The 26,858-nt window shown below is 41.2% G+C and overlaps 1 protein-coding gene across 1 annotated transcript; it reads right to left on the minus strand.

Annotated features, from left to right (window-relative positions):
* Positions 1-2,694: 2,694 nt before the first annotated feature.
* Positions 2,695-26,571, minus strand: LOC310792273 (uncharacterized protein; the record flags this gene model as incomplete). The annotated part of the gene is made up of 9 exons (XM_083653995.1): positions 2,695-6,153; positions 6,235-6,657; positions 6,739-7,161; positions 9,440-9,886; positions 12,045-12,476; positions 15,516-15,677; positions 17,590-19,306; positions 19,502-19,882; positions 26,556-26,571. 9 exons carry the CDS (start codon positions 26,569-26,571, stop codon positions 4,887-4,889), a joined length of 5,268 nt encoding a protein of 1,755 aa, XP_083510121.1. The 3' UTR covers positions 2,695-4,886.
* Between the last annotated feature and the right edge of the window lie 287 nt (positions 26,572-26,858).

Below are 26,858 nucleotides of genomic sequence, written 5' to 3' on the forward strand. Positions count from 1 at the left end.
CTCGTCTTTAGTCTAGATCAGCAGATACAAAATGGCCATGAAAATGCTTCAAAAGGACATTGAGGAGCTGAAGGCAGCAGTGGAAATGATGTCTTCTAATGTGGAAACCATGATGAAGCAACAGGCCATCATAACAGAGCTGATGGGTGAGGTGAAGCAGCTCAAAAATCGAAGCATGGAACAAGAGAAGAAAATTGTTTTCCTGGAAAATAGATTGGACAGTTTGGAGCAATATTCCAGGATGATGTGATCATCTCAGGTTTGAAGGTCAAACCAAGGAGCTTTCTCCAGGCGGTGAAAGGCCCTGCATCGGAGAGCAGTTCTGAACATGAAGGGACAACTGAGGAACAGGTACAGTAACAACATTCCTCCGTGGAAAAAACATTGATATTAACATTGACAGTATTGAAGCATGCCACACACTGCCAACTGGGAAGCAGAACGACAGGCAAGCAATACCTTCCATAATTGTTCGATTTGCAAACAGAAAACATAAAGTAAATCTGCTGAAACAGGGTAGAAATTTAAAGGGCTCAAATGTCTACTTAAACGAACATCTCACCAAAAAAAATGCTGACATAGCCAGAAGAGCAAGGGCTCTTAGAAAACAAGGTAAAATTCAGTCCACTTGGACTGTCAGCTGCAAGGTCTTTATTAAACCTATTGGTGCAGCAGAGGATTCCTATGGGCAATGCATCAGTAGCATTGACCAACTTGATAAGTTTGACAGAGACCACTGATCTGTATTGTTTCCATCATTGTTCTTGTATGGGTAAAGAAATACATATATTATGAATGTATTTGAACATGACATTGACCCTGAGAGCAAATTCTTTAAAAATATAAGTAATAATTGTGCTTACTATACGGAAGAGAAGTTCAATAAGAGCATTAAATTAGATCAAGGATTATCAATCATTCATTTTAATAGTAGAAGCCTATATGCCAACTTCGGAAAAATTGAAGAGTATATAAAGCAGTTTAAAAAGCCATTCAATATTATAGCTGTGTCTGAGACATGGCTCAACCCTGAGAAGGGATTGGAGAACATGGAGTTGTATGGATATGAACTGAACTATAGGAACAGGGTGAACAGAGGGGGAGGGGGAGTGGCTTTGTACATAGACAGGAACCTAAGGTACAAGATAATAGAAAGTATGTCAACTATTATTAATGACGTAATGGAATGTATTACCATAGAAATTTGCATGGGTACAAAAAGAAATGTAATTGTCAGCTGTGTATACAGAACTCCAGGGTCTAACATTGAAATATCGGTAACACTTTACAATACTGGTGCAAACATGTGCATGAATGCATGCTTAACTCATGATGAATTAAGCCATTAATTGATGCTTACCGCATCATCAACTAATGAAAGGTATGTTTGATGAACACACCGAGTCATATATGAATTACTATTAATTAAGTAGGCTATGCCTATATCATAGTTAATTCCTCATCAACACATACATTAACACACTGTGTTCAATAATACCGTAATTCATGTGTTAATTACCACTATTAATGTCACTTTTCCCCAACCAATCTGCATTTTCCTTCCTTCTTAGCTATGTTTTATTCCTGCTGTAATTTGCCCTGTTTTTAATATGTATATGTTCTTATTACGTGAAACTGTTTTTATATGCACTGTAAGGCGACCTTGGGTGTTCTGAAAGGCGCCTCCCAATAAAATGTATTATTATTATTATTACTATCGACATCCAGCTCGCTGCAACCGGAACTTTAGCGTTGCATAACGAAGACGGGATGCGCTAGCCACGTTCCTGAGTCCTCCTTGTCCGAGCTAGCCTGGTAAACCAGCCCGTCACATGAACTCACATTTCATTTGGAAATGAAACGATGTCCGAGCGACATCTCAGGGAAAACATACTCGACTTCGGGGAAAGAGAGTTCTCTTTGTTTGACCGGTGCCTAGCTGGCTGTAAAGAGAGGCGTTCGGGGTGCAGCGGAGTCGCCTCTGCTGTTTACGGTAGTTTGTCAGTGGTGGTGGCCTCGCGGGGACACTGGCGCTATGGACTGGTGCCCCGGCCGGCCGGCTACGGCGATTTCAGCAGCTGTGCTGTAGTCTATCAGTACGCTATCATTCTGATTACTTGTTACTAGTGTAGTAGTGTAGGCTACGCTATTTTATGGAGGTTCCTCTCGTGGCTGGCTGATCGAGTGATTGATGCTTGGTGCTCACGGGTAAACTCAAATTGACAGTAGCCTAAAAGAGGCTTGCCCATGGGTTTACCCAATCTGGCATCCGCTGCATTGCCCCTGGTAATCCGAAATACGGTAGGCAAAAGCGCACTGTGAGTGTGCTACTGGGCCACTGTCAAGGTAGCCACGAGAAAACATATTGTTTCCGGCCAAGACTTTCAGAATAAAAGTCGAAATTCATGTTGTAACCAGCTACGCAGTACTGAGCTCTGCGTGCTTTTATTTTTGATGGCAGGCTGAGGCAACGGAAGTAATTGTTTGTGTGCCATGTCTTTCGTGACACTTATTCTCGTGGTCGAGCAAACAAGCGTAGACACATTGAATCACCTTGGATTACAAAGGGGTTACAGAATGCCAGCAAAAAAAAGAATTTATTATATAGGAAATTCATAAAAAATAGAACCAATGAAGCTGAATTAAAGTATAAAACATATAAAAATAAGTTTACAAATATTATGAGGAGTTGCAAGAAGGAATATTATAATAAATTATTAGAGAAAAAGAAAAATAATAGCAAAGGGATATGGAACATATTAAATAATATTATTAGAAAAGGAACTGCAAATAATAATTACCCTGATTATTTTATTGATAATAATAATACGATAAACAACATGAATGAGGTGGTTAATGAGTTAAATGATTTTTTTGTAAACGTGGGACCAAGATTGGCAGATGGAATCCCTGATCGGTCAAGAGAAGGGGGGGCAGCGGCAGATGGCATAGATATAAATTCACACTCCATTTTCTTAAGAGCTGTTGATGAAAAAGAAATTGTTGATATTATTAACACCTGCAAGAAAAAAACTTCAACTGACTGGAATGGGTTTGATATGACCATGGTAAAGGAAGTGGTTGAGGGTGTTGCAAAACCATTAAGTCACATCTTTAACTTGTCATTTCAAATGGGCATATTTCCAGGTAAAATGAAAATTGCAAAGGTGATCCCTGTATATAAAACAGGGGATAAGCATCAATTTACTAATTATAGACCCGTGTCCCTACTATCACAATTCTCTAAAATCTTAGAAAAACTTTTCATTCATAGATTAGACAACTTTATCGAGAAACATAACTTGTTATCGGATAGCCAATATGGATTTAGAGCCAACAGGTCAACAGCTATGGCATTAATGGAGCTAACAGAGGAAATAACTAATTGTATAGATAAGGAAAAGTATGCTGTAGGAATATTTATAGATTTAAAGAAAGCGTTTGATACAATTAATCATGATATATTGCTTAGTAAAATGGAAAGGTATGGGATCAGAGGAGTGGGGCTTAAGTGGTTAAAAAGCTATATCAGCAACAGGCAACAATTTGTACAGTTGGGAGATCACAAATCATCATGCTTAGACATTATATGTGGAGTCCCGCAGGGGTCAGTACTTGGTCAATATTGTTTATTTTATATATAAATGATATATATAAATTATCAAAATTATTTAAATTGGTCATATTTGCAGATGATACCAACATCCTTTGTTCCGGAGATAATTTAGAGCAGATCTTAGCAATGGTTAAAATAGAAATAAATAAATTAAAAACATGGTTTGATGTAATTGATTATCATTGAATTTGAATAAAACCAAATTAATGATTTTCGGTTTGTGCAACTGGTTGTGGACCAGGTAGATATTGAGCGGGTATACGAAATAAAATTTCTAGGGGTATACTAGACTGTAAAGTTTCTTGGAAGCCAAAGGTAAAATATGTAAGATCCAAACTCTCAAGGTGCATTGCTGTGTTGGGGAAAGCCAAACATATACTGGAACAAAGGGTGTTGTACATTTTATATTGTTCACTTGTACTGCCGTATTTGACTTAATGTGTGGAGGTTTGGGGGAATGCCTATAAAACAACTTTACAACCATTATGTATACTCCAAAAAAGAGCATTGAGAAATGTACACCATGTTGGGTACAGGGAACATACATACAAATATATTATTTCTGAATTCCAAGTGTCTCAAGTTTATGGATCTTGTCAAGTTCAAAACTGCTCAAACAATGTACAAAGCAAAGAATCATTTACTCCCCTGTAACATTCAAAAGTTATTTAAGGACAAAGAATGTGGGTATAATTTAAGAGGGAAAAATAATTTTGAGAAACGCTATGTTCGTACAAATTTGAAGAGCATGAGCATTTCATTTGGTGGAGTGACTCTGTGGAACAGTTTGGATGATAAAATAAAACAAAGTAGAACTATTATACTGTTTAAGAAAAAGTTAAAAAATATTATGATTGAGGGATACAGAGAAGAGGAGGCGGCGGGGGGGGGGGGGGGAGGGGTGAGGGCACATGGTAATAGGGTACATTATGGCCCAGGTTAAAAGGGAAATAAGAAAATATGAAAAGTAATCAAATAGAATGATGACAGAGACCTGATTTAAGTTTATTTTGGAATTAAATAGGGGTAGGACCAGATAAGCAGAGGCTTCCTACTCCTCTTCGAACAAATACTGTTATTTTTTATTGCAATTATGATTAATATTGTACATTATTGTTTTTTCCTTTTTTTGTTTTAATGTTTTAAAATGTTTTTAATGTATTGTGTATTATTATTATTATACTTATTTTTTATATTGCCTTTTATGTTAATGTTCGAAATAAACAAACATTCATTCAACATCCAGTACATTGTCCTTGTTCTTTTTGTTTCAAATCAACTGAAGATGCCCACTCAAGAAAGGGTCAATCTCACACAGAAATGCCATCATCTCTGAACTTGCAGCTTCCCCTTTCTTCCTTACTGTGTCAATGACAAAACACGCTTTATCTCTTCTCTGGTGCATCTCGGCTGCTTCCTCCCTCTCAGCATCATTTATCACCCCTTTCTCAAAAAGCTTGTCCAGCAGAGCTGCGAGCACAGGTCCTGATATCGCACTGATAAACCTGCTCCGCATGTTCCACAGCCTGTTGGAACACTGATTGCTCTGAACCTGGGACCACCTTTTTTTGACAGCTGATGAAAACTCAAATAGCCCTTGCCATACACACTTGGAATGAGTACTGTCTTTTAGAAACAGTTCAATATATTTCATGGCTGGCTCTAAAACGACTTGAAATGTGTTGAAGTAGTTGTGGTAGTATCCACGGCAAAATTCTGCCTTATGTGGTTGTATTACTATTGATGTATCCTCAGGAGAAGTGGACAGTGTGTATTTCTGTTGTGGGTGTAGTATACACTGTGAGGGGATCTCTATGAACATCTCATCTCCATTTCGTTCGTTCCTTTTGTTCAACACATCTCTGAGCTTAATGTTTCCAGGAAGCAATAACACATTAAGGAAGGACCTAAGATCAGGATAAACCGGGGCTTTGTAGAACACCAACACCTCTGCCGGGATTGGGTCAGGGGGCGAGTTTTCATCCTTGGCTGAGAGATGGCCGGCTGTGGCCTCTAGCACCATTTCTTCTGTGGAAGTGTGCTTCTGCACTGACATGGTTAGTGACACAAATCCCTTACATGCATCTTCTGCTGGGCTTTCCTCAGTGTTGGTTGGGGAATCCTGGAGGTGAAGGTGAGAATGGGCTGGCAGGGTGTCTGTGGTTGAGGGGTGGCCCGCTGTGACCTGTCTCTGCTGGAAACTCCACACTTCACTGTCTTCATCTGACCAGCCTGTCAGCTCCACTGGTTTCTTCTCCAGACTTCTCCAGACTGCAGGAGCTGACTGGTAAACTGACTGCAGTGCTGGAAGGACACTCCTGCCTGTTTGAGTCTCATATTCCTTCACATGGGAGTAAAGGTCCAGGAGGAAATCACATTTCTGATACCAACATGTAGAGAGTGAAAACACCTTGTCTATGTAACTTTGTATGGTGGTCCTCTCATGGAGCGCTGCTTGCAGACACAGATTCATTAGAAATGTTTCCTTCTTTCTCTCCTCTACAAGGGATCTTGTTTGATTCTGAGGAACAGTGAATCTGCAGAGGGTTCAAAACATACTCGCAAGTGAGATTATTTTCATATGTTGACTGAAATTATGACAATGATAATTAATGTACCTGAGCTGTGAGATGTGAGGCAGACACTGTAGGAAACTCCACACTTCACTCTCTTCATCTGACCAGCCTGTCAGCTCCACTGGTTTCTTCTCTGATTGGAGCTTCAGCACTTCCAGGAGGAGGGAGGCCTTTCTCTCTGAGAGGTTGATGGTCCAGACTGCAGGAGCTGACTGGTAAACTGACTGCAGTGCTGGAAGGACACTCCTGCCTGTTTGAGTCTCATAGTCCTTCACATGGGAGTAAAGGTCCAGGAGGAAATCCCATTTCTGATACCAACATGTAGAGAGTGAAAACACCTTGTCTATGTAACTTTGTATGGTGGTCCTCTCATGGAGCGCTGCTTGCAGACACAGATTCATTAGAAATGTTTCCTTCTTTCTCTCCTCTACAAGGGATCTTGTTTGATTCTGAGGAACAGTGAATCTGCAGAGGGTTCAAAACATACTCGCAAGTGAGATTATTTTCATATGTTGACTGAAATTATGACAATGATAATTAATGTACCTGAGCTGTGAGATGTGAGGCAGACACTGTAGGAAACTCCACACTTCACTCTCTTCATCTGACCAGCCTGTCAGCTCCACTGGTTTCTTCTCTGATTGGAGCTTCAGCACTTCCAGGAGGAGGGAGGCCTTTCTCTCTGAGAGGTTGATGGTCCAGACTGCAGGAGCTGACTGGTAAACTGACTGCAGTGCTGGAAGGACACTCCTGCCTGTTTGAGTCTCATAGTCCTTCACATGGGAGTAAAGGTCCAGGAGGAAATCCCATTTCTGATACCAACATGTAGAGAGTGAAAACACCTTGTCTATGTAACTTTGTATGGTGGTCCTCTCATGGAGCGCTGCTTGCAGACACAGATTCATTAGAAATGTTTCCTTCTTTCTCTCCTCTACAAGGGATCTTGTTTGATTCTGAGGAACAGTGAATCTGCAGAGGGTTCAAAACATAAAGGGAGAGCCTTGATCACCAAAAACTGAAATATAAAACATTACTGATATAGAAAGCATCACATCACTAAGGTTTTACATGTCAATTTGCATTATAATGTACTGTGTAGAAAAACACGTTATTAAAATCCACCTTATATGTTTTGGAATCCGAACTGAAAGGCAGATGTTTTAATTGGACAATGTTAAATGTTGCTTCACGTAAATTGTCACCATGTTTTAATCTGCATTTTGATGTTTAAAGGCAGTTGAAATACTGAATGTATGCTTTATTCTAGGAAGTTGTAGGAGGTTGGCTGCCCCCCCCCCCCCCCAGTAAATTATAATGGATTTATCTACAGGCCCTGACTGGGAATAAAAAAAACTTTCCTCATGGTTAAATATTGTTTTGAAATAATTAACTAAATAAATAACTAAACCTAGTACTATACATACATGCACACATGCACACACACATGTTACCGCTTTCAGACAGAAACGGTTCTGGTTCTGGCTCTGGCTCCGTTCTGGAGTCTCAGAACCTTGGTGCTTTCTGGCGAACCAGCCCGCGTTCACACCAGTTTAAGCGGAACCAAAGTGGGAGGACATTATTCGGTAATCCTTCTTCAGTTTTTTAAGTTTATTAATTATTTGGTCTGGCGTTTGAGTGAACCCAGCCTTGGCCATCTCTTCCACAAGTTCGGCATACGACTTGCTCTTTCTTGTACTGCTTTCTAGCTTTTCTTGAGATTCTGTAAATGCCCAAATCGCCACTAGACATTTGGTTTCCTCAGGAGACCACTGCAAATTATTATTCTCCATGTTGTCACTGCCTTCTTCTCCTTCCTGCTCGTTTTCACAGCCTAGAATGAGACACGGCCACTGATGATGTCACGGTTCCCAAGGAAAAACCAACTATTTTTTGGTTCCGCTGAGAACCAACTTTTCAGGTTCCGAACCAATTATTTTTTCGGTCTGAACGCGCCGGCCGGTTCAAATTTGGGTTTGGGAACCGGAACGGAGCTCTGCCGGTGTGAAAGCCCTAACTGTGTGTGTGTGTGTGTGTGTGTGTGTGTGTGTGTGTGTGTGTGTATGTATATATACATATATATATACATATACATATATATATATATATATATATATATATATATGTATATGTATATATATATATATGTATATATTAGGGCTGTGAATCTTCACTGGCCTCACAATTCGATTACGATTAATCTGTCAACGATTCGATTCCACGATGCATCTCGATACAGCTCAAAGTATTGCAGCTCCAAGTATCAAATCCTCAATTTTCTGTATTATTACTGCACATGGCTACTTTTTCATCAATTAATACAAGCAGTCAGATAAATATCAACTCCCTTTTTGACTTAGAAAGTGCTTTAAAATCTGAATGTCAACAGAAATTTTGATTATAAAAAAAAAAGACATTTTTTTTTTTTTTTTACATTTGTGAATCGATGCAGAATCGTGCACGTCCGCATCGCGATGCATCTTATGATCTATTATTTTTGACACCACTTTTGACACCCCTAGTATATATATATATATATATATATATATATATATATATATATATATATATATATATATATATATATATATAAAATAATCGTTTGTGGCAGCTGCCACAAACGATTATTTTGATAGTCTGAATAGTGAATAGGTGAATAGCCTATTGCAAGTAGGCTACAATGTACAAGTTTTCTCAATTAATTTACCATAACCCCTCCTTGCAATGTGATAAAAGTTTCTCAGCGAATTATAGTTGATTGCCTCACTGAATAATCTGCTGGTTACCCAATTTTAGCAGCAGAATTTGATGTACTGGGGTGGCACGTCCGTGCGTAATGACGTTTCTGCGCTGCGCTGCACGGAGATTATGGTGCGATCCAGCTCAGCGAGGTATTTAGCGCGTAAGAGGTCCTTTTCAAAGCTCTTAGCGCAAAGTAATTGCGCGCTGCTGACGATAGGATAATGCCATCTATCCCCACATTTTAGCGCTGAAACGCCTGCTTTGGCATGTGGCACGCCTATGCCCAGTGCAATTATAACAGGCATGCGCTTGTGCCCGCCCTCAATTTGCATTGCGAACGGCGTTAAACGAGCGCAAATGCTAAATTACCGCTTTTGGGAAGATAGGGCCCATAATGTATCTGCGTGAAATAGTGATTTAATCAGGCAAAATATCCTCAAAATCATACTGGGTAAGTGAGATTATTTTCATATGTTGACTGAAATTATGGCAATGATAATCCATTTACCTGAGCCGTGAGATGTGAGGCAGACACTGTAGGAAACTCCACACTTCACTCTCTTCATCTGACCAGCCTGTCAGCTCCACTGGTTTCTTCTCTGATTGGAGTTTCAGCACTTCCAGGAGGAGGGAGGCCTTTCTCTGTGAGAGGTCGATGGACCAGACTGCAGGAGCTGACTGGTAAACTGACTGTAATGCTGGAAGGACACTCCTGCCTGTTTGAGTCTCATAGTCCTTCACATGGGAGTACAGGTCCAGTAGGAAATCACACTTGTACTCATAATAATTATCATTATCATCAGCCCAAATGAGAGGGAATGTGTTGTAACTGCACACTGATGATAACAGCTCCAGTATCTTCTCTCCGGTCTGTTGTTCCCTCTCTGCTGCTCGACAGAAGAGATTCCCCAAGAACTTGGCTCCTTCTGACTGTTTTGGCCATTGAGGTGCAAAACTGCAACAAGGAGGAAATAACAGGGTTCGTACAGCTTTTTAAGAGTAAAATTCAAGCACATTTCAAGGACTTTCAAAGCGCTGAGAGCAGATGGTCACCCTCAAGCTGGAATTATGCTTCCTGCATTGGCGAGGACCGCGAGTGTCCGTGCGGAAAACTGACTTCAAATCAGCAGACACGCCCCTCTGCAAGGCTCCTGTGTGGACGGTTTTCACCTGGCCGTGCACACCCCGAATTTTGTAACTACGCGGACACGGCTGGGCGGACAAAGAGTTTTCAAGACTCCCGCTCACTTCCATGAGCAGAAACCTGTACAGAGCATAAAAGCTCCACACGTTTTCTCTCAGGATTCAGTGTCTCTCATTTCCGTGCGGCCGGGCCAAACGTCAAGCATATTCCCAGCTTCATGAGGCGGAGCTGAACAGAAAAATGCTCCTTTTGATTTCAGAGCCCATGTCAGTTAATGTAGCGCCGGTCCACTCCGCTGTCTGCTCAGCGTCTTGTGTGAGACGCCAGGTGACAATAAATATGACGACGGGATCGTTGCATTTCAGGCATTACATGAGTGATTGTGTCGATGAAACGTCAGATTATGATGAAAATCAAGAACTTTTCAAGGAGCATATTCAAATTCAAGCATACCGGTATTCCTAACCTTGAAAACATGGCTAAAATCAATCATTTTCCAAACTTTCAAGATCTCTGCAAACTAAAGACAACCATGACAAACTGACATACTTAAATGCCATGATTAAAATGGGAATGACAATAACATAGGGCCCTATCTTCGTACAGGCGATATCCCCTATTAGCGTTTGCGCACCTGTTTGCGCGTGTCTTAAAGCAGGGAAGATTGCAGTCCGCTGTCCAGGTGTTATGGCGAGTTTTGCACCCCCGCCAGACAGCAGCAAAACGCATCCCCACCTCACGGGAACATATTGTAATGATTTATACAGAAACATAGCTGTTTAAAAATGATATAATTGTTTTGGTAGATGTGACCTCCCTGTTTTTAAATTAAAACAGTCCCAAAATATGGTGGCGATGCATGGTGGTGCAGGGAAGCATAACTCATCACAACAACGGGCGCAAACGCAGATTAGAGGCGTGCCAAATCATTTATGCACGGCACAAACGGGATTTGGGCGGTGTTAACCACCAGAATTATTCACAGGTGTGGCCTGGCAATGCCTGGGCATTACATCAATCAAACCAGATTCCCGTCTTGCTGTCCATGTAATACAGTTTGCGTGAGGCATGCTGTAATTCTTCCCATGCGTAATTTGGATAGGTGTAGGCCTATTGACTGTATATATTATCTTCATCTCATAACGACACCATCACATCATATACCTGTTAAAAACATCTGAGTTTTGATGCAATTCAGGTTATTTTGTTGACTGGGGTGGGAGAATAGAAACATGTTTGCAGCGGGTAAATGGCAGAGACAAAAGAAAAAATTTGAGGATTTACAGTGGACTCAATTAAAACTCGACTCGTGCCGAGGCTTGTGCCAGATCAGCTGTGATGCCAACGACCCTCCGGGTTATAGCAGGTGAAGGTGAATAGTCTATTGCAAGTAGGCTACAATGTACAAGTTTTCTTAATTCATTTACCATAACCCCTCCTTGCAATGTGATAAAAGTTTCTCAGTGAATTATAGTTGATTGCCTCACCAAATAATCTGCTGGTTACCCAATTTTAGCAGCAGAATTTGATGTACTGCGGTGGCACGTCCGTGCGTAATGACGTTTCTGCGCTGCGCTGCACGGAGATTATGGTGCGATCCAGCGCAGCGAGGTATTTAGCGCATAAGAGGTCCTTTTCAAAGCTCTTAGCGCAAAGTAATTGCGCGCTGCTGACGATAGGATAATGCCATCTATCCCCACATTTTAGTGCTGAAACACCTGCTTTGGCATGTGGCACGCCTATGCCCAGTGCAATTATAACAGGCATGCGCTTGTGCCCGCCCTCAATTTGCATTGCGAACGGCGTTAAACGAGCACAAACGCTAAATTACCGCTTTTGGGAAGATAGGGCCCATAATGTATCTGCGTGAAATAGTGATTTAATCAGGCAAAATATCCTCAAAATCATACTGGTAAGTGAGATTATTTTCATATGTTGACTGAAATTATGGCAATGATAATCCATTTACCTGAGCCGTGAGATGTGAGGCAGACACTGTAGGAAACTCCACAGTTCACTCTCTTCATCTGACCAGCCTGTCAGCTCCACTGGTTTCTTCTCTGATTGGAGTTTCAGCACTTCCAGGAGGAGGAAGGCCTTTCTCTGTGAGAGGTTGATGGTCCAGACTGCAGGAGCTGACTGGTAAACTGACTGTAATGCTGGAAGGACACTCCTGCCTGTTTGAGTCTCATAGTCCTTCACATGGGAGTACAGGTCCAGTAGGAAATCACACTTGTACTCATTATCAGCCCAAGTGAGAGGGAATGTGTTGTAACTGCACACTGATGATAACAGCTCCAATATCTTCTGTCCGGTCTGTTGTTCCCTCTCTGCTGCTCGACAGAAGAGATTCCCCAAGAACTTGGCTCCTTCTGACTGTTTTCGACATTGACGTGCAAAACTGCAACAAGGAGGAAATAACAGGGTTCGTACAGCTTTTTAAGAGTAAAATTCAAGCACATTTCAAGGACTTTCAAAGCGCTGAGAGCAGATGGTCACCCTCAAGCTGGAATTATGCTTCCTGCATCGGCGAGGACCGCGAGTGTCCGTGCGGAAAACTTGACTTCAAATGAGCAGACACGCCCCTCTGCAAGGCTCCTGTGAGGACGGTTTTCGCCTGGCCGTGCACACCCCGAATTTTGTAACTACGCGGACGCGGCTGGGCGGACAAAGTGGAGTTTTCAAGACTCCCACTCACTTCCACGAGCAGAAACCTGTACAGAGCATAAAAGCTCCACACGTTTTCTCTCAGGATTCAGTGTCTCTCATTTCCGTGCGGCCGGGCCAAACGTCAAGCATATTCCCAGCTTCATGAGGCGGAGCTGAACAGAAAAATGCTCCTTTTGATTTCAGAGCCCATGTCAGTTAACACATTGAGTGCCAGCGACGCCATATGGCGTCATTAGAAATTTACCGTAGAGTGCCAGCGACGCCAAATGGCGTCAATAACTCGAAATTGTTTTTTTGACGGGGGGGTGTCCATCTCAGCTTCTTACATCGCCTCTTACAATATGAGAGCTATTGAATGTGTCTAACCTATTTTACAGAACCCTTAGGTGGCGACAGCGCTCTCCAGATGAGAGAACGTGGAGTAAAACACAGAAGAAGTCGTTGGGGAAAAGGAAATCGCATCGCATCCGTCCGTATGCAGCTGCTTCATTGAAGCATAACGTTTAGCTGTGCCCCTGCAGCAGCCAATCTGCTATCACAATTGAGCACCTCGGTGTCCGCTGCAACAGCCCATTCGCATGATCAGCCGTGGATTTGTTATTATTCTCAACTGGAAGCATGAGAGCTGGTACACGCGGCTGTAAAAAAGCTGGATCTAGCGGACTTTTTCAGTGCTGAGCACACGCAAAGCAAACAGCCGAGCAGAGCAGAGAGACACTCCTCCCACAACGGGGGGGGGGGGGGAGGAGGGGGGGAGGTGGGGCACGCAGAGCAGCATACACTTCACCCAGACAGACCCAGACATCAGAAAATTAGCTTCAGAGTCAGTGATGTGCTTGAAATGTTTAATTTCACAAAAGGCTCATTATCTCAGCTCGTAGAAAAAAAGGGCTGTTTTTGCTTCAATCAAGCTATCTTCTCCGGCTCATAACTAAAGAACGGAAAATGGGATCAATAAACTTTTTTTTGCAGGTGATAGAAGAGAGTCTCATCGTTATTTGTGCGTGTTCAGTGTTTACATAGTAATTATTAAAGAAATTATATGACTGTTTTAAAATGCATTGCGGCCTATGTGGCACAGCAAGCAACCTTTTGCCCAAGGGCCGTGGCACTCAAAGTGTTAATGTAGCGCCGGTCCACTCCGCTGTCTGCTCAGCGTCTTGTGTGAGACGCCAGGTGACAATAAATATGACGACGGGATCGTTGCATTTCAGGCATTACATGAGTGATTGTGTCGATGAAACGTCAGATTATGATGAAAATCAAGAACTTTTCAAGGAGCATATTCAAATGCAAGCATACCGGTATTCCTAACCTTGAAAACATGGCTAAAATCAATCATTTTCCAAACTTTCAAGATCTCTGCAAACTAAAGACAACCATGACAAACTGACATACCGGTACTTAAATGCCATGATTAAAATGGGAATGACAATAACATAGGGCCCTATCTTCGTACAGGCGATATCCCCTATTAGCGTTTGCGCACCTGTTTGCGCGTGTCTGAAAGCAGGGAAGATTGCAGTCCGCTGTCCAGGTGTTATGGCGAGTTTTGCACCCCCGCCAGACAGCAGCAAAACACATCCCCACCTCACGGGAACATATTGTAATGATTTATACAGAAACATAACTGTTTAAAAATGATATAATTGTTTTGGTAGATGTGACCTCCCTGTTTTTAAGTTAAAACAGCCCCAAAATATGGTGGCGATGCATGGTGGTGCAGGGAAGCATAACTCGTCACAACAACGGGCGCAAACGCAGATTAGAGGCGTGCCAAATCATTTATGCACGGCACAAACGGGATTTGGGCGGTGTTAACCACCAGAATTATTCACAGGTGTGGCCTGGCAATGCCTGGGCGTTAGATCAATCAAACCAGATTCCCGTCTTGCTGTCCATGTAATACAGTTTGCGTGAGGCATGCTGTAATTCTTCCCATGCGTAATTTGGATAGGTGTAGGCCTATTGACTGTATATATTATCTTTATCTCATAACGACACCATCACATCATATACCTGTTAAAAACATCTGAGTTTTGATGCAATTCAGGTTATTTTGTTGACTGGGGTGGGAGAATAGAAACATGTTTGCAGCGGGTAAATGGCAGAGACAAAAGAAAAAATTTGAGGATTTACAGTGGGCTCAATTAAAACTCGACTCGTGCCGAGGCTTGTGCCAGATCAGCTGTGATGCCAACGACCCTCCGGGTTATAGCAGGTGAAGGTGAATAGTCTATTGCAAGTAGGCTACAATGTACAAGTTTTCTTAATTCATTTACCATAACCCCTCCTTGCAATGTGATAAAAGTTTCTCAGTGAATTATAGTTGATTGCCTCACCGAATAATCTGCTGGTTACCCAATTTTAGCAGCAGAATTTGATGTACTGGGGTGGCACGTCCGTGCGTAATGACGTTTCTGCGCTGCGCTGCACGGAGATTATGGTGCGATCCAGCGCAGCGAGGTATTTAGCGCATAAGAGGTCCTTTTCAAAGCTCTTAGCGCAAAGTAATTGCGCGCTGCTGACGATAGGATAATGCCATCTATCCCCACATTTTAGCGCTGAAACGCCTGCTTTGGCATGTGGCACGCCTATGCCCAGTGCAATTATAACAGGTATGCGCTTGTGCCCGCCCTCAATTTGCATTGCGCATGGCGTTAAACGAGCGCAAACGCTAAATTACCGCTTTTGCGAAGATAGGGCCCATAATGTATCTGCGTGAATTTTCATATGTTGACTGAAATTATGACAATGATAATTAATTTACCTGAGCTGTGAGATGTGAGGCAGACACTGTAGGAAACTCCACACTTCACTCTCTTCATCTGACCAGCCTGTCAGCTCCACTGGTTTCTTCTCTGATTGAAGTTTCAGCACTTCCAGGAGGAGGGAGGCCTTTCTCTCTGAGAGGCTGATGGACCAGTCACACCTGTCATCAGAGGATTTGAAGAGAGACCGTCCCCTCATTATTCAGGTGTTCAACTCTACACTATCATTATGACAGCCTATGTGGATTAATGGTACAATATGTGAAAAAGGCCCATCTTGAGGTGACTCTTTCCCCTTTCCCCTTCATTCTCCATGCACTCTCTGTCTATACCCACATTTTGGGCCAATCAGAGCCCACTTTACAGCCTTGCCACATCTTCCTCCATCACACTATATAGCCGCTTTCAGACATGCCTTAGAACTCGGGAGTTATCTAGAGGGCATCCGGGTGGCGGTGTATGTATGAACACATTTTGGTGAGCTATGCATGCTCTAAAAGTGAGACGCATCTGGGTGATTCTAACCGATCATCTGCAGCCTGCAGTGAGCTAGACTTCAGACCTAGCAACAGGTCAGAAGAGCCAGGTTCATTAGTTCGTAGACATGAGCTGTGTTGGGCAAGTTACTGAAAATTACAGTTACTAGTACTGCTGCATAATAAAAGTAATTATTAGTTAAAAGGGAAAGTAACTTTTGCCTTACTTTTAATGTCTGATTTGATTGTCTTATTAATGAAACATTATTTTAGTGTTGCTGTGGCACAGTGTGGGATAAGACATACTGTCAAATGTTATCTATCATTGTACCTCCATGGGATGCTTGAACATTTGCTTATTGGGGAGGCTTATAGCCTATAGCTGGGCAGGGGTTCCAAACCTTTTTTGGCTTGTGCCCCCACTTTGACAGCACAAAAATGTAGGGACCGCAGACATTCAAATTCCAGTACATTGGTAATATCATCAGTGATGTCACATCTCATCTTTTTTCTCAGAATTCTGACTTCAATCTCAGAATTCTGACATAAGACTCTGAAAGATTACTTTTTTCTCAGATTTCTGACTTTAATCTGAGAATTCTGCCTTTAACCTCAGAATTCTGCCTTTTTTCCTCAAATTTATATTTTCCCCTCCCTTCTTCTTTTTTCCAGAATTCTGACATTAAACAAACTCAGAATTCTAACTTTATTCTCAGAATCCTGACCTAAACAAACACACACACGCACACCGGCCCTAATCCTCTTAGGTAGTTTTAAATTGTGTGTGGGGTATAAAAAAAATAAAAAATCCATGCGACCCCAAGATGGGGAACCTACTGTATAGGCTCTGACTGCAGCTGCGGCGTCTCATCCCAGATTAGGTCTAAGGACCATAAACCGGATAATAAATTTAAGCAATTAATTGCGTTACTAAATTTGAAAAAGTAATTATTAGTTACTAGTTACTGCAAAAAGTAGTTTAATTACAGTTACTCCCAACACTGTACATGCGAGGTAAAATGTTAAGATTATCAATTCTCTCATACAATGTGGACATATATGGCATTTCCACCACATGGTAGCATAGTACGGCTCGTTTCAACTTGGCTTTACTCGTCTCGACCTGAAGTAGTGTTTGCTTCCACCACAAGTACTCGCTCAATCTGCCCTCTGCCCACAACTGGTCATCATAGTGACGAAGCATATCTGCCATTCGCTTATAACGCTAAAATTAAATCCCTACACAGAACTTTTTTCTGGTTGAAATACTGGTGCCTCTGACCTACATGAGCAAATGAGACCATCAGCGAGGAGATTGGATTGGCTATTTCTTCATAGTATTAACTATGAAGAATGAACTATGAAGAGTACAACCCGGGCTGTACCGGTTTTTGACTGGTGGAAAGCTACAAAAAAGTGAGTCGAGAAAGGCGGGGCTGCAACAATACCAGTGGTGGAAATGGGCCAATAGTATATTATATTAAAAACATGAGACAATTCAAATAGGTGATTCAAGCAGTGTATGAGTGGTACCAGACTAACCTAGTTGTAATGTTGTAGCCTAAGCAATGCTGTGAAACTCAAAATACATGCTCACCCATACCATTGGACATTCTTGAGGCAGCTGGATGATGGTCTCAATCCTTGTTCTAATACCATTACATCCTCAAGCTTCAGCATTATTTTCCTCTCTTTAGATTGGCTGATTACATAGGACACAGCACAGCACTGGTAAGGATCAAGACTCTCTCCATTCAAATCAAGACAATAGTCCAGTTTGTCCAGAAGGTAGAGGCAGGCTTCAGTCGACTGAGCTTCATACAGGCTTTGGCATAAGAACAGTATATTGATATCAAGCTCACTGTCCTCAGTGTCACTGAGGACATCACTGTCACTGAGGACAGAACAGAACTGAGGACTGTCCTCAGTGTCACTGTGATCTGGGTCGAGTAGGCGAGGGACAAATCTGTCTACCAATTCTTTGAAGAGCCACTTCGTTGTGTCCTTGACCTGCTCAGCTGGAATCAGACACTTCAACATGTCTACATTCTTGTCATTCAACAATCCACACATAAAAGGGACCAAATGTTTCATGTGTTTCATCCCCTCAGTCAGGCACTGTTGTAAAACACCTGGTATGTTTTCTGGATTCTTCAAGAGCCACAGCCCTGCAAAAAACTCCTGCATCGTGTAGTGGAGAAAAGCAGTTGAGTTTTTCCAATCAGTAGGACTGAGCGTCTTCAGAAAGCCAAAATGAACACGGCTGTCTTCACATCTGTCTTCCTCCAAGTTCACAGATTTTGCTTTAGTTGCAAGAAAAGCAGCCTCAGCCAAAGACAGTATTCCTTCACGATTGTTGCTAATATAGTGATTAAGTTCTTCATATTTTGTTTCGCCATCGTTTTTATCACGGCATAAACGCAGGTTGTTGATACATATATGTGTATATAGCTCAGTTACCGTGCATGGTTGTTGAGAATATATTGGAAAGGAAAAGCAGGCAACTACCATCAGTGCATACATCGGGACATGGCAAAGTGTGAACAATTCCAAGTTGCTCAAAACACGGCTCAGGTGCTCAGTCCTGAGCATTTGAGATAAGTATGCTTCGATGGACTGTTGGCTGAAGCCCTTTACCTCCACTCTGAGAGAAGCCCAACGTGACAGGAAAGCTTCTGACTCAACCTCTGGTCTGCAGGTCATCACAATCTTTGCATCAGGTAGATGTTCCTTCGCTACAAGTTTCTTCACCACTGGCAAAGAAAGATCTGTGACTCCATCAAAAATGATGAGAACATTGTCAGAGTTCTCCTTTATATCCTGTAGGACCTCTTCTTTGCCCATATCTGGTTCACTGACACTGAAAAGAAGCTCCTCCAAACTCATGGTACTTGTGATGCTGGATGTTTCTCTCATGTCAAAATAGAACATGTAGTCTAGTTCCTTGTTGTCTCTTTCTGCCCACAGTTTCAACATCTGATGGGTGACTGCTGTCTTTCCAATGCCAGGCTTCCCAACCAAGAGGATCTTTTTCTCACGTCTTTTCAGAAGGTCAGTGGGGGAGGTTGCGGTTCCTTTTTTGTCCTCGGGGATGTATGTCTTCAGCTTTTTAGAACAAATTTTCTTGCCTTTTCTGCTCCTGGCGCTTATTATTTTAGATGGAATGTGTTCTTCTGTATCTAATACAAGTGAATGGTAAGACAGGTTAGGGGTCGTATTGTTTGAAAGGTCTTTGCTTTTGCTCCATTTTTCATCTGATATCTTTTGTGCTTTTGACTTCAACTTTGCCTGGTATTTGTGGCATGGTTTTGGGCCTGAAAGGAAAGTACAGTAATAATAAATTAATGAACTGTGAATTGACTGATGAGCCAATATATATATATTGCTAAATGAATCATGGATTAATTCCACATTGATAAATCAATATTCAAAATGCATATGTAATCATCACATCACTGTGTTCAATAATGAATATATGACACATAACCAACCACTAATCTTTGAAATACCTTTTAAGTACGTCACATCCATCTCTGTGTCCTCATCCATCTCTGTGTCCTCTCTGAAAGGAAAGCAGCTGATCCAGAGGTCCAGGTCAAAGCTACTGTGATGGGATGGCCTCTCTAAGGTCCTCTTCCTCGTGATTTCAATAATCTTTAGTAACTCATAGCAGGCTTTTTCCCCTTTCTTTGTGACCCAGTCCAGTATATTTCTGGCTTTGTCGAAGTCATCTGCCTCTATCTGTATTTTACTAACCTCTTCCTCATTGAGAACGCCTTTCTGATAAAGGTTCTCCACAATAACTGAGAGACTCTGTAATCCTCCAACAAGGTGGACTCTGGCAGTCCTGATGTATTCTAAGGCCGACTGATTTGTACAAGCCATGTTTCCTTATTTTTCAACATGCACACAGGCCCAATCCAGTGATCTAGAAAAAAGAAAACAATGTAAATAAATTATGTCAATTCACATGTCTGTCTGCCTATATTGCATTCTCTATTGTGAAATAGCAAATTAATTTTGCAATACTGCCTGAAGATACAGTACATTGAGTAGCTACTCTGACAGGCAATAAATTGAATAACATGTCTTCATATTCATTGTGAGAGATTAAAATGTAGCCTAATCCTACTACAGTACTATAATTGGAGAGCTGTCCCTCTGTAGCCCCTTTTAGATTGGCCAAAAACGCCACTGATATCCACAAACTACTGGCTTTTTCTTTGGTCAAACAGTTGCCAAGCCATCCCGTTTAGCCGATAGAGCAACCCTCGAAGTGAGGCGGGTTAATGCCTTGCATGTGAATGGCACGCAATGTAAATGTTGGCGTTCCAAAGCATTATTTTCTGCCCCTGCATCATCTCTTCTCCTCTGCATTTAATGTATTTGCTGCCCCTTTTCTGGCGTGAGTCCCAGGATGTGGGCAGTGAGGCTTGATAACTAACTCAAAATCGAAGTACCATGAGGCCAAAAGACGCAGACAGTGCAGGGGACGTAGAATTAGGGCTGGGCGATATAGCTAAAAAGTATATCGATATAAAATATTTAATATCAGTCGATATCGATAATTATTGATAATTTTTAATGACCTGTTTTTATTAATAAAAAACATCAGAAGAAAATGTGGTTTGCATTTAACCACTTTATTTTGAACCACCTTATTTTCAAGGCACACAGGTAATTTACAGACATGGTGACATTTTATTTTGATGACATAGCCTAGTGTTGCCAGCATTCTCAAACAAAGAACGTTTGGTAATGTGTGTTTCAGGGTTGTTTAACGTTAGGCGATTCAGTGAATGAGCTGCCTCGCATTCCACAAAGTAATGTTGGAGATGTCCGCATTTGTAAATGGTCAATCATCATATATGATATAAAAATATACCGGTCTCATCGCTGGTTGGAATCATGAAACTGAATCAGTGAGGCAGTCTCGCAATGCAAGTTCCAGTAAGGACCGTCATGTTAAAACTAAGTCTTCCATGTTGAGGACAGTATATATTACAAAATGCAGACAGAAACTAGGGATGGGCATTTTAAGCAATTTAAATACTTGAGTACTCTCCTTCTATTATGAACGAGTGCTCGAGCACTCGCGCGGGGGAGGGGGGTCTGTGTGATTACTATGGTAATGACTGAGCAGGGGTAATTTGCTGTATATGGGGCTGTTCACACATAACGTTTGCATTTTTGCATGGAAAAAGCGCTACCTGGAGCATTTTTTGTCAGGAGAGGGACTGACTGTGATATTAGGTGATGCTAAGCGAACATCTAAAGCCTACCTCAGACAGTATCTCCGATGGTTGGATGGATGGCATTAGCGCTTTGGAGCAGACAAGTTGTGAAACATGCGAATGCATTTCCAATAGCCTACATGTCCATTGTCCAGCAATGTCAGGTTATTGTCCAGTATCATCCATTTTACTTTATGATCACTGTTACACTAACATAAATCCACGGATTACAAGGTCTGGTGTTCTGCCAAAAAGTGAAAACTGACCAGTGTGATTAACGTTACAGCTGCAGCTGAATAGTGATCACCATGAAGCGATTGTCTCCCAAAAAGTGATTCTCGACATTTCTTGTGACTACCGTTATGGGAAACGACAGTGTAGTCAGTAAACTAGCGTTACTGCAAAGTTTTGAATTAGTTTTATTGGGCGTGCGCTATGAAGAAGTGTGCGTCTCATTCGGGGGAATATCTCCAGCCACCATGGATGAGCTGGAAAACTTCCGGTTAAAACTTCCAAAATAATGTTACTTAAACAAAAGTAAATAGCTTATTGATGCACGTTGGAGGAGAAAAGGTATTTCAACGAATGAAGCAGCAAACCTTGTATCAAAATACTCATGATGTTAAGGTTACGTTACAATAACCGTTTTATTTTGAAAGCAACAAAGCGGACGACGTACTTGTACATTCTGGCTGACTTGACGCCCGTGCAGAGTGCTCGAGTACCCGAGTACTCGCGCCCATCCCTAACAGAAACAACTACAAATCAACAGCCTAGTGGTTAAGACAGAGGACTCTGAAGCCAGCGCGCTGGGATCGAAACTCACATGAGGTCGTTATTTTTTTCCCTTCAATGTAGCAAAAATCGTTGAATCTGGACATACCATAGGCTATATGGAATGCTGCTCAATGCACACTGTGCAGATTTTTATCTGAATATCTTATAGCCGTTGTGGGAGCAGCATATTTCAACGTTGTGGGGAAGTAGACGAATTACGTCACTACGATTTCCATTCCGGATATATAATTTAAGGTGACCAGATTTTTTTAATGAAAATCTGGGACATTTCCAGTTCGGCACTCAATATCATTCAAATATCCAATGTTATAATCTATGAAATATAAAAAAAGGACAATCCAAAATTTTGCCTTAAGTGCAAATTATGCTTGAGCGAAATCGGCGGCACTGACTGCGCCGAGGGGGTTGCCGCAGCTGGGCGTCCTCTCGGCGTAGGGGGCGTGCAGCTCGTTGAAAATGTGACTCTGCGCCGTCAACTCCTTGTTGTGAGGAATGAGGAAATGCCATTTCCTCATTTGACGTGCTTGTCCCTCATCTAGCAAAGCCTTCTGCAGGCTCACCGGAATGAGTTTTGAAATGGAGGGACAATAAAATGTTCCCCCAGCGACATGATTGCAAGTTATTGGTAAACGACACGATAACGTTTTGGACAAGTTACGTTCAAGTATGCACAGTCTCGCTGTCGGCGCCAAGGCTCCAAGCCGGGCGCTTTAGTTTGGAGCATTATTTAGCCCCTTCCTGACAAGCTAGAATGACATGGTTGTCATAGTTTCATATGATGAAACCTGCATCTTCACTCTAGCTTTAAAAATGAGCCCGCTAGTAGAGCCTCTGAAAGACAGGGTAACGCTTTAGAATACAGCCCGCAAGTAATGTAACTACAAGGTAACAAGACTGTACTTATAGTATAACTACAGGGTAACAAGATCTGTACTTATAGTACAGATCAACTACAGGGTAACAAGATCTGTACTTATAGTACAGATCAACTACAGGGTAACAAGATCTGTACTTATAGTATAACTACAGGGTAACAAGATCTGTACTTAACTACAGGGGCGCGGGCTGTATTCTATTCTAAAGTTTAGAATACAGCCTGCTCCCCTGTAGTTGCACTATAAGTACAAGTGTGGTACCCTGTAGTTACACTATAAGTACAGTCTTGTTACCCTGTAGTTACACTATAAGTACAGTCTTGTTACCCTGTAGTTATACTATAAGTACAGTCTTGTTACCCTGTAGTTACACTATAAGTACAGTCTTGTTACCCTGTAGTTACACTATAAGTACAGTCCTGTTACCCTGTAGTTACACTATAAGTACAGTCCTGTTACCCTGTAGTTACACTATAAGTACAGTCTTGTTACCCTGTAGTTACACTATAAGTACAGTCTTGTTACCCTGTAGTTATACTATAAGTACAGTCTTGTTACCCTGTAGTTACGGTATACTATAAGTACAGTCTTGTTACCCTGTAGTTACACTATAAGTACAGTCTTGTTACCCTGTAGTTATACTATAAGTACAGTCTTGTTACCCTGTAGTTACACTATAAGTACAGTCTTGTTACCCTGTAGTTACACTATAAGTACAGTCCTGTTACCCTGTAGTTACACTATAAGTACAGTCCTGTTACCCTGTAGTTACACTATAAGTACAGTCTTGTTACCCTGTAGTTACACTATAAGTACAGTCTTGTTACCCTGTAGTTACACTATAAGTACAGTCTTGTTACCCTGTAGTTATACTATAAGTACAGTCTTGTTACCCTGTAGTTATACTATAAGTACAGTCTTGTTACCCTGTAGTTATACTATAAGTACAGTCTTGTTACCCTGTAGTTACACTATAAGTACAGTCTTGTTACCCTGTAGTTACACTATAAGTACAGTCTTGTTACCCTGTAGTTATACTATAAGTACAGTCTTGTTACCCTGTAGTTACACTATAAGTACAGTCTTGTTACCCTGTAGTTACACTATAAGTACAGTCTTGTTACCCTGTAGTTACACTATAAGTACAGTCTTGTTACCCTGTAGTTACACTATAAGTACAGTCTTGTTAGCCTGTAGTTATACTATAAGTACAGTCTTGTTACCCTGTAGTTATACTATAAGTACAGTCTTGTTACCCTGTAGTTACACTGTTACCCTCTAGTTATACTGTAAGTACAGTCTTGTTACCCTGTAGTTACACTATAAGTACAGTCTTGTTACCCTGTAGTTACACTATAAGTACAGTACAGTCTTGTTACCCTGTAGTTATACTATAAGTAGTCTTGTTACCCTGTAGTTATACTATAAGTACAGTCTTGTTACCCTGTAGTTACACTATAAGCACAGTCTTGTTACCCTGTAGTTATACTATAAGTACAGTCTTGTTACCCTGTAGTTATACTATAAGTACAGTCTTGTTACCCTGTAGTTACACTATAAGTACAGTCTTGTTACCCTGTAGTTACACTATAAGTAGTCTTGTTACCCTGTAGTTATACTATAAGTACAGTCTTGTTACCCTGTAGTTACACTATAAGTAGTCTTGTTACCCTGTAGTTACACTATAAGTACAGTCTTGTTACCCTGTAGTTATACTATAAGTACAGTCTTGTTACCCTGTAGTTATACTATAAGTACAGTCTTGTTACCCTGTAGTTACACTATAAGTACAGTCTTGTTACCCTGTAGTTACACTATAAGTAGTCTTGTTACCCTGTAGTTATACTATAAGTACAGTCTTGTTACCCTGTAGTTACACTATAAGTAGTCTTGTTACCCTGTAGTTACACTATAAGTACAGATTTGTTAGCCTGTAGTTATACTACAAGTACAGTCTTGTTAGCCTGTAGTTATACTATAAGTACAGTCTTGTTAGCCTGTAGTTATACTATAAGTACAGTCTTGTTACCCTGTAGTTACACTATAAGTACAGTCTTGTCACCCTGTAGTTACACTATAAGTACAGTCTTGTTACCCTGTAGTTATACTATAAGTACAGTCTTGTTACCCTGTAGTTACACTATAAGTACAGTCCTGTTACCCTGTAGTTACACTATAAGTAGTCTTGTTACCCTGTAGTTACACTATAAGTACAGTCTTGTTACCCTGTAGTTATACTATAAGTACAGTCTTGTTACCCTGTAGTTACACTATAAGTACAGTCTTGTTACCCTGTAGTTACACTATAAGTACAGTCTTGTTACCCTGTAGTTACACTATAAGTAAAGTCTTGTTACCCTGTAGTTACACTATAAGTACAGTCTTGTTAGCCTGTAGTTATACTATAAGTACAGTCTTGTTACCCTGTAGTTATACTGTAAGTACAGTCTTGTTACCCTGTAGTTACACTATAAGTACAGTACAGTCTTGTTACCCTGTAGTTACACTATAAGTACAGTACAGTATTGTTACCCTGTAGTTACACTATAAGTACAGTACAGTCTTGTTACCCTGTAGTTATACTATAAGTAGTCTTGTTACCCTGTAGTTCTACTATAAGTACAGTCTTGTTACCCTGTAGTTACACTATAAGTACAGTCTTGTTACCCTGTAGTTACACTATAAGTACAGTCTTGTTACCCTGTAGTTATACTATAAGTACAGTCTTGTTACCCTGTAGTTACACTATAAGTACAGTCTTGTTAGCCTGTAGTTATACTATAAGTACAGTCTTGTTACCCTGTAGTTATACTGTAAGTACAGTCTTGTTACCCTGTAGTTACACTATAAGTACAGTACAGTCTTGTTACCCTGTAGTTGCACTATAAGTACAGTACAGTCTTGTTACCCTGTAGTTACACTATAAGTACAGTACAGTCTTGTTACCCTGTAGTTATACTATAAGTAGTCTTGTTACCCTGTAGTTACACTATAAGTACAGTCTTGTTACCCTGTAGTTATACTATAAGTACAGTCTTGTTACCCTGTAGTTATACTATAAGTACAGTCTTGTTACCCTGTAGTTATACTATAAGTAGTCTTGTTACCCTGTAGTTATACTATAAGTACAGTCTTGTTACCCTGTAGTTACACTATAAGTACAGTCTTGTTACCCTGTAGTTATACTATAAGTACAGTCTTGTTACCCTGTAGTTATACTATAAGTACAGTCTTGTTACCCTGTAGTTATACTATAAGTAGTCTTGTTACCCTGTAGTTATACTATAAGTACAGTCTTGTTACCCTGTAGTTATACTATAAGTAGTCTTGTTACCCTGTAGTTACACTATAAGTACAGTCTTGTTACCCTGTAGTTATACTATAAGTACAGTCTTGTTACCCTGTAGTTATACTATAAGTACAGTCTTGTTACCCTGTAGTTATACTATAAGTACAGTCTTGTTACCTTGTAGTTACATGGTTATTTGCGGGCTGTATTCTAAAGCGTTACCAAAGACAGTCATCTAGGGCGTCGCAAAAGTGCCTAACGTCTTCATGTTCTAAGCAAGAGGAGGCCCTGCGTGCATCTTACCACGTAGCTCACCGCATTGCCAAACAAAAGAAGCCCCACACCATCGCAGAAGACCTCATCTTACCTGCAGCTGTTGACATGGCGAGAGAGGTGCTGGGACAGCCTGCAGCCGATAAGCTGAAAACGATACCGCTGTCAAATGATACCATAAGCAGGCGGATTCAAGACATGTCCGACGACATAAAACAACAGACCACAGCTCGCATCAAGAAAAGTGATCACTATTCATTACAGATGGACGAATCCACAGACAGTTCTAGCCATGCGATTTTACTTGTTTTTGTGAGGCATGTGTGGGAAGGGGACTTGGAGGAGCAATTTCTCTGCAGCAGAGACCTTCCCACCACTACAACGGCAGAGGACATTT

This window comes from Poromitra crassiceps, assembly GCF_964638095.1.
Source record: "Poromitra crassiceps genome assembly, chromosome: 17".
NCBI lineage: Eukaryota > Metazoa > Chordata > Actinopteri > Beryciformes > Melamphaidae > Poromitra > Poromitra crassiceps.